At 39.2% G+C, this 8,643-nt stretch overlaps 1 protein-coding gene across 1 annotated transcript; it reads left to right on the forward strand.

Moving 5' to 3' along the window:
• Nucleotides 1-1,439: 1,439 nt before the first annotated feature.
• Nucleotides 1,440-3,664, forward strand: LOC137994387 (somatostatin receptor type 4-like). The gene is made up of 2 exons (XM_068839962.1): nucleotides 1,440-1,541; nucleotides 2,049-3,664. The coding sequence occupies exon 2, from the start codon at nucleotides 2,071-2,073 to the stop codon at nucleotides 3,094-3,096; it is 1,026 nt and encodes a 341-aa protein (XP_068696063.1). The 5' UTR covers nucleotides 1,440-1,541; nucleotides 2,049-2,070; the 3' UTR covers nucleotides 3,097-3,664.
• Nucleotides 3,665-8,643: the final 4,979 nt, after the last annotated feature.

Here is an 8,643-nt window from a genome sequence, read left to right on the forward strand (position 1 = left end):
AAATTTCCTTTATCGAAGCCAAGCAAATACTACCTTTATTACATCACTTTAATCAGTAACTTGAACTGAAAAGCCTATTTTAAATCGCATATGTATGAATTGGTGATAGGTTTTTCCTGATTAAAGTGATGTAAAATAAATGAAAAAAAGCTGAAAAAATGTTTTGAAAACCCGGTTATGAAAATAAAATTTCGCTTTTTCTTAGTGCAATGAGAGCAATAGCACTTCAAAAGCTAAATGTGAACTATATGAATGAGCTAGGTGATAATGTGTTCGAATTTGTAGTATCTGCTTGGCATCGTACTGAGTTCTTTCATTATCATCTTGGTGTTTTTCCTTTCCATTGTGTCGAAACAAAATACTGGGACAATTGAGCTTATAGGTTCAGTTTTATCGTTTGTGGGGATTAATATTACTAAAGGTGGGTTGTTTGTTATTATCTTAGGAGTTCAAAGAGCATAGCATGTGTGTCAGTATGACAATGAAAGGGTGGTGCGAAGTGCTATTTTCTTCCCATGTAAACCATGTGAGCGTCAGCCGTGAATATGGCTTTGGAAAGGAAAATTGAAGAATCTCATCATCCTCTTCCATTACTTGCCACAAATAAACTATTACAAGAGAATTTTTAAGTTAGGAGGGGTTACGTTTATGCAAACGTTGGCCGCGTGGCACTTATATTTCAACAGAATTAACTATAAGAGGGTGGTGTAAAGTGCTATTTTCTACCCATATAAACCATGTGAGCGTCAGCCCTACTAGTGGAAATGGGCCCACTAAATGCAAGGACAGAGAAAAAGTCTGACCAGGATGGGAATTGAACCAACGACCTTTGGGTCAGATCATCGCCGCTCCACCGACTGGGCCACAAGGTCAGACGGGAGAAGGCTTGACATCTTAAATTCCCACGATCTGCTCCCGTCTGACCTTGTGGCTCAGTCGGTGGGGCGGCGTTGATCTGACCCGAAGATCGTGGGTTTATTTCCCACCCTGGTCAGATTGTTTCTCTTTCCTTGAGTGGGCCCACGCTCGCATGGTTTATTTGGGTAGAAAATAGCCACACGGCCAACGTTTGCATGAACGTAACCCCTCCTAACTTAGAAATACTCTTGTAATAGTTTATTTGTGGCAAGTAATGGAAGAGGATGATGAGATTCTTCAATTTTCTTTTCCAAAGCCATAAAAGAGGAACCATTTCACTGGCCACGATGAATTTTTTATTTGCCGAGTTTATCATAGCCATGATAAACAAATGATTCGATCTTAAAGTTTATCCTCTAGCAATTTCCGCCTAACACATCCATCTTATCAACAAGCATAACAGCTTTATTGTTTCTTAAGCAATATATTTACTTTTAAGTTGAGTTCCTTAAAATGAAAACCGCATCGTACCGTGTCTTATATTACTTAGATTTACAAAAGAATATATTTGCTGTCGGATACAGCTGTTCTGAGATTCTCTTAAATCACTTTCGTTTATAATCATTTATGAGACCACAGCAGAACTGAAAGAGAGACAACGGCCGTCTCTTACGGAATTGACGGTAGGTGTCGTGTGCGGTTTAAAATAGTTATACATCAAAAAAGCACAGTAAGAGCCAAGAGCATATGAAGTAAATTTAACGGTTTCTTGTTTTAAACTGGATTTCGATTCACGTACTTTCGATTTTAGTGTATTTGATTCGGTTCTCTGAAAACCTGCAACCCGAAATAATGCAATCTCAAATTTGAGAAAAAACTTCGTGCAGCACAGATCAACGCTCCTCGATTATTTGCCTAGTGAATGTAACTTGAACGAGCTTTTACAATCTAAACACGACCAATTTTAATATCGCAATATACACCGTGTTAGAGAGCTGTTTAATACATCTTTTGCTAATATTTTGGACGACAACTAAGCGACACTAAACTGTTTCTGTCGTTTCAGCATTTGTACTGAATGAAGGTCAGATGTCCCAATATATAACCGAGAGGTATTCTTCGGGTACTCCGGTTTCCCCTCTTCTCAAAAACCAATATTTGACTTGATTTGCTTTCATTGTTAATTTCAGTGACAAAGAAAATGACTGGTCTATGAACAAAACGGTTTTCAAGCGCAGCAACTCAAGCATTATACAGAAATCGGGAGGCAAAATGGATCGTTTAACACAAATCAGCTACGGCATCATTTGTGTGACGGCGATTTTTGGAAACACTTTGACCATTGTGATGTTCGTGATGGAGAGGCAGTTGCTAAAGAAGTCATATAACGTGTTAATAATGTTTCTGGCGATATCTGATGTGCTGACAGCAGTCAACATTATTATAAGTCCATTTTATGTCCTTGGAAATGCGTTTCCTTATCCACAGAATCCAATCCCGGGGGAAATCTTCTGTCGCTTCATACACAACAAAATACTCGTATTCCATCTCATATATTTCTCAGTTTACATAACCTTGGTGTTGACGGCAGAGCGATGGTTTGCAGTTGTAAGACCTCACCAATACAATCACACATTCAGCCGTAAAAAGGTCGTAGGCTACATTACACTGTCATGGGTGTGGTCGCTACTTCTCAAGCTTAGAGGTGTGATAAATTCTTCCTTTAATCCATCTGGGGATAAAATCTGTTTAAGAGATTATTCCAGGGGATCCGCGTTTAATATTGCCTGGTACGCTGGTGAAATGGTCTTTAAGGTGGTGATACCATGCCTTGCCATAATTGGCCTGTATATCCACATGACTCTGAAGACCATCCATTCTCCAACTGCGTCTGCGGAGAGCAAAGCTAAACTGAAGGCAAAGTTGACTCGAATGGTAACAGCTGCCAGTTGTACTTTGATCGCCTTGTACCTTCCCAACCAAATCGTCTTTCTCCTTTCTTTCACGGGGAAAACGAAACTTGGTCAACCGTTACATAAATTCACATCATTTCTGGCTTTTTTGACCACTTGTGTCAATCCATTTATTTACGGGCTAAGCAACAAAAATTATCAACAACGCTATTGGCGTATCTTGTCCGCCATTTGCCTTTGCCTAAGGAGGAGCAACCACGGTAGTGTGGAAGATTTAGAGGCTGTAGGTGGCGTAAGACTCCGTCAATTTAACTCACTTGCCTAAGAATCACCGGGAGTGGAAGTAATGAGTAAATAAGGTCAAATTGTAAGCGTTTTCTTAGTTTTAGCGGAATCGTTCTTCCGTCTAGTAAGTCTTACTTTTATTAATTTTAGTTGTGTGTAAAGTTGTACATAGAGATGTGTAAATTGGCTATGCAATCGCCTTTCCCTTTTCATAATGTAAGGAAAACTAATAATAGTAACTTTAGAGTAGCTAGTAGCTAATATTTCCGGGTATTGATTATATACAACGGATAAGAATCCCAGCGGGCGCGAGGCAAACCAGTTAGCCGCTTTTACAAGTGCGCCAGCAGATTGAACCAGGAAGTATCTGAAATAAATTCAGTTTCTGGTCTCAAATCGCCCTAATATCGACGAAACGTTCTTTAAAAGACCGATTTGAGGAACACCAGCCTCAAACCGGTCTTTTAAAGATGCTGTTATTATTTTCATATGAGTATCACAAGCACTGTTGTACTACTGTAGCATCGTTTAGTGTAGTTTGTAAATATTCAGTTTATTTCCCGTTTTCTTGTTGCAATATTCATTATTTTGCTTGTAAAGACATGATAATAAAGATGGAGTTGCACACAGCTCTTGTTGGCAAACCCCAACAGTGGTTGCTTATTTGACGACTTGTTTTATATTCGTTTTAGCGGGAAGCGAACTAGAATGTTAATCATATCCAGTAACGTGATTCTAAATGAAAGCTTCATTTATATTATTGTGTTCAAGTACGAATAAGTTCATCAAGCCATCAAAAACTTTCATGCAGATTTGTTTGCTCCTGTTTGAGTTATTAATGTAGATTTTGCATGTCATTTTTATCAAAAATGTCTTGCTCACGTGGTTGACACATCAACGTAATAGACCAATTTTGTTATTAAAATTCAGTCCGAAACAAAAGACACCATGTCGAGGCTCTGGGGAATAAATGAGTTAATTCCCCAGAGCTTTGAGATGATGCCTTTTGTTTGGGACTAAATTTTAATATACCGAAAGTGGGCTATTAAGAGTCTGAAGAATCAATTGATTTTCTTGAGTATATTATGAGAGGGTTAATGACCTCTCTGCTCTTTTTCACCAATAAACATATTCTTTTAAAATTTTAAATGTAGCAGGTGTATTGTTTGAGATAAAATTTAATGTTAATGAATTTTAATGTTAATTCACAGCACAAAGAGGTGGAGTAAGAGGATAAAATTATGCCAAAAAAAAGACAGGTCACCAACCTCTTTTAGGAGAAAACAGAATTAAAAAAGCAAACCAAGCTCAATCCCTCAACAACACGTCTCCCCGATAGCGCGGGCTCACTTTCACTCTCAGACTGAAATGACACTTTAGCATCATCAAGGCAATCACTCGACTTTTTTTTGCGAGAGTCTAAAAAGTTTGTTGTTTTGCTCTTTACTGCTTAGTCCTGTTCCGGGACTCCCTCTTACCCCGCCTTGAAAATGGGCCTGGAACCCTGGCGGGAAAAGAGAGAGTCCTGTATTACTTGCAGGCGCATGCTCGGGATGAGCCAAGCATATTGCGTTGGATGCCAGGCTGGATATGTAAATAAAGGGAACCTTGAAACTCCGACAAAAAATCGTATATGAAAATTAATGTGTGATTCGCAGTGTCAGGAAAGAGAACATCTAAATTATGCCTCGTCGTGACCAAACGAGGAGAAGAAACCCCGATCGCAGTGATGTTGGGAAATTATTGCCCAATAAATGTAACGACTGAGAGAAGATCGCAATAAATCGATGCACAGGCTGAACTAGTAAATATAGCATAGGATTTCACTAAGCGCCATAACAGCTCGGAGTCAGAATTTTATAATATCTGCGGTACTTTACCTCTAACAATGTGTTTCAGAAGGAAAGTGCTTTTAAGTAGCAACAATAAAAGCAAGGTGACACACGCTTTTAAGAAGCATTTTTCATTCTTATTAATTAATATTTACGAACAAATTTTGACCAGAAAAAGCAATCGTGACAATTAACGTCCGAATAATCCATGTTTGACTTTGCATATATATATGTATAAATGTAATAGGAACATTATTGCTTCATCATTGCGTTATCAACACAAACTGGTATGCAAAGAAACAAATAGTCCAGGTTGTGATTCAATTTCGCTTAACTTTTTATCTAACTTCATCAGGAATAATGCTCAGTTTTTTCTGTCATGCAATCGTCTTTTAGTTTTTCCGACATAAAAATCATTGCAGTCTCAACAGGCAGCTCAACATAAAACCTTAGCCATTTGGCCACGGCCCTAAGTCTGTCCTTGTGAGGAAAGAAAGATTTAATGCGACAAGTGCTTTGAAAAATTTTTCTAAGGAAAAATTAATAGGCTGAATAAATTATTCTACTCTAATTACTCAAAAAAAAAATAAATACTCTGTTTGTCACCGGTGTTTGTGTATTATTCCTGATAAAACTGAGAGTATTTACGACATTTTTACTTGACTGTTTTGTATTGGGTATCCAAACAATTTGTCCCCAAAATTGAAAAAAATTGGTAGGCCTAAAATCCTGAAACAATCACAGTTTCAATAATTACTGTGCAACTCAAATATATGTTCACTGGATCAGTGCAATTATCAAATAACTAGAGTTAACTGAATAGAGTGTAATGTGAAGTGCTAGATTTCTATCCCAGATGAACCACGTGAGCGTTAGCCCTACTGATGGAAATGGGCCCACACAAGGACAGAGAAAAACTCTGACCCGGGTGGGAATTGAACCCACGACCTTCGGGCCAACGTTTGTATAAACGTAACCTTTCCTTGTATCACATAACTAGATCGACAGAAGTAATGAACAATAAATAAGAGTTCCTGCAGGAGATTTATTAGTCTTCGTTGAGCGATTCACATCCACGACCTACATACAATATATTTGTAAGTTTCAAGGAGTCTCGGAAGAGCAATTAAATCAAAATTTGAATCAGTTGGGTTTCAGGCGGGAAATTCCATACTTTCATATGTCATCCATCTGATCTTCCACGATTGGGACTCACGATAAGAAGGACTGATTTACAATTAACATCGGATTCGGATCGAAGAAAATTGCAAACATATTAAAGGAACAGCCATGTAGCAAACAGACTTGCCAAATCCTGTTGCAGGTTTAACAAAACCATCATTACCGCTAACGACTGCATGAATAGGGTGAATAGGGCGTTATAATTTCCTTTCACATTACCCCTATGTATCCAGTGTAAAAGTACTCAGAATAAACTATGCCCAAATAAGGAATCTTTTTTCCAAATATGGTTTTTCCCCCAGTTTTGGGGGAAAAAATGGCGTCATTCCGAGCATGCGCCTGGAAGTAATACAGGACTCTCTCTTTTCCCGCCTGGGTTCCAGGCCCATTTTCAGGGCGGGGTAAGAGGGAGTCCCGGAACATGACTACTTACTGCTGTGCTCTGAACACTGCCATTCTTCTTTCTAGCAAGCTTTCCCATATGTTTGGGCACGTTCCATATATCAATATTCACACATGGCTACAAGTCTTCATAGTTAAATTCAAACATTGTTTTGTTTAGAAATATCCGTTGAGATTTCTGAGACAAAGAAAACAATTATGAGCCGTGAAATTTGACCATAACGCCTCTTAGCCATGTCTGAATAAGAACGTGGCCTGCATTGTGTTATGCGCAGAACAGGATGCGCAGTGCAATACTAGGAATCACCTTAATATCATAGTTATATATATATATTTTTTATTTAGCGTAATTTTAGAATAATGTAGTTCTAGTCGTTGTATAATTTTCAATAATTCTGATGAGTTTACCGTGTCTAAATAAAGTTATTCTATCCTATCCTATCCAATCGCTCACAAATGTTGTTTCTCTTCCTTTGAACTCTCCTTCTCGTCCAAACATGTGTTTTATAGGTGTTAGCAACTTCGGCGCCCGAAAAAAAAAAAAATCATTTGAAACCTGACACTTCCGGTTCAATTTTTCCCACGCAGGCACAGGTCGAATTCCCCACTCCCCGGGCACAGAAGATAGTCAAATGCCCGTGGTTTTCCCAGGGAGGGGGGAGGAAATATGTTGAACAAGTTTCGATTTGATCGGCGCATAAGCTGACTGCGACACCATTAGGGTCGTAAATGGCTGCAAATCTTCAGGGGTAGAGCGCAATCGAGCAAGGGGGTTTCTAGTCCAGCGCCGGACCTCTACCCGACCCCCTCGTGCTGAGTCAAGAAAGAAAAAAGAAAAGAACAACAAACGGCTACCTAGGAGAAAAACCAACACCAAAACCAGGGACAGACTGACGCGACCAAAACTGCAAATCGAATTAAGCAAAAATGGAAATAACACCTACCAAAAACACATTTACCAGGTGTATAATATGATTTCTGAAGCTAAATTGTAGTTAAAAATAAAGAAAAAAAAAAGGATATGTGGTTACTTACATGCAAGAAAAAGATGGCAAAAATTCCCTTCTCTCTAAACAAGTCTCCAGTAAACGTCAGCCTTGCTTACGACGAAAGAATTCAAATAAGACCCAAACTGTACACATGGCCTGGGCGCGAGACATGAGAAAGAGTCGGTCTGGGAATCAGTATGACAAGGAAAATGCCAAATACAATAAAATACTACTACGAAATGCCTCCAGTCATGTCCAATATACACAAACGAATACGATTCGTCAATTCCGATGGTCCGTTGGTACCAATCGTACCATTGGTACCAATAGAAAATGATGTCATTCCAATGGTTTTACCTCATTCTATAAGCCAACCAAATCACACAAAACAAGTTGAGGGTTCGAAAGGGGGATTAGGAAGCCAAAGGAGGGGTAATGGCCCAGAAAGGAATGGAAGCCCAAGATTGTGTTGCTTGTGATGCAGGATACACTGCAAAAGTATAATCCAGGGAAAAATCCCATCAGGTGTATATAAATCATTCGTCCTTTTTAATGTATCTGGGAAAAAATCCCATCACTTTAAGGGATCTATCGCCCAAGGTAACTCTGGTGCGAAAAGATGCAAGTAACAGACCATTAGATGATAATCTCAAGTTATAAGCGCGCGGCAATAAATTAACTTTTGGGTGACTGTGGACCAGGGCAATTACGTGGATGGCTTAAAACTCGAAAAGTAAAACATAAAAAGTCAATCCGCTGCCTGACCGGTAGTCAAGGAAGCTCGCACAACAGAGGCGTGGCTTGACATTGGCGTGGCGAGCGACATACCAGTCTCGCAACAGTATTAATTAGTACGGCCGGCAAACCATATAATAGACTCATATGTGATTACAGTAGTCTAACGTAATGTGACGAATACACTGATTGAAGCAGATGAAACGCACATGGCAAACACAGCTCCTCTCAGTTTCAAGGTCAGCTAGCTTCACCGTCCCAGCACTTTTGGTTTGCAAGTTCAGCAAGAAAGAAAAAAGGGAGCCTTTCCCCTCCCTCACCCAATTTCCTTCCATTTCGAACCTTTCGCTCTGTCTCCCTCTTTCCCAGCCCTTTTAGCGCTTGTTCATTGAGTGCAGGCCAGAAAAATCGAAGAGCATAAGATAATAAAAAAAAATGAAAACAAAA

Source organism: Montipora foliosa, chromosome 3 (genome assembly GCF_036669935.1).
Source record: "Montipora foliosa isolate CH-2021 chromosome 3, ASM3666993v2, whole genome shotgun sequence".
Lineage (NCBI taxonomy): Eukaryota > Metazoa > Cnidaria > Anthozoa > Scleractinia > Acroporidae > Montipora > Montipora foliosa.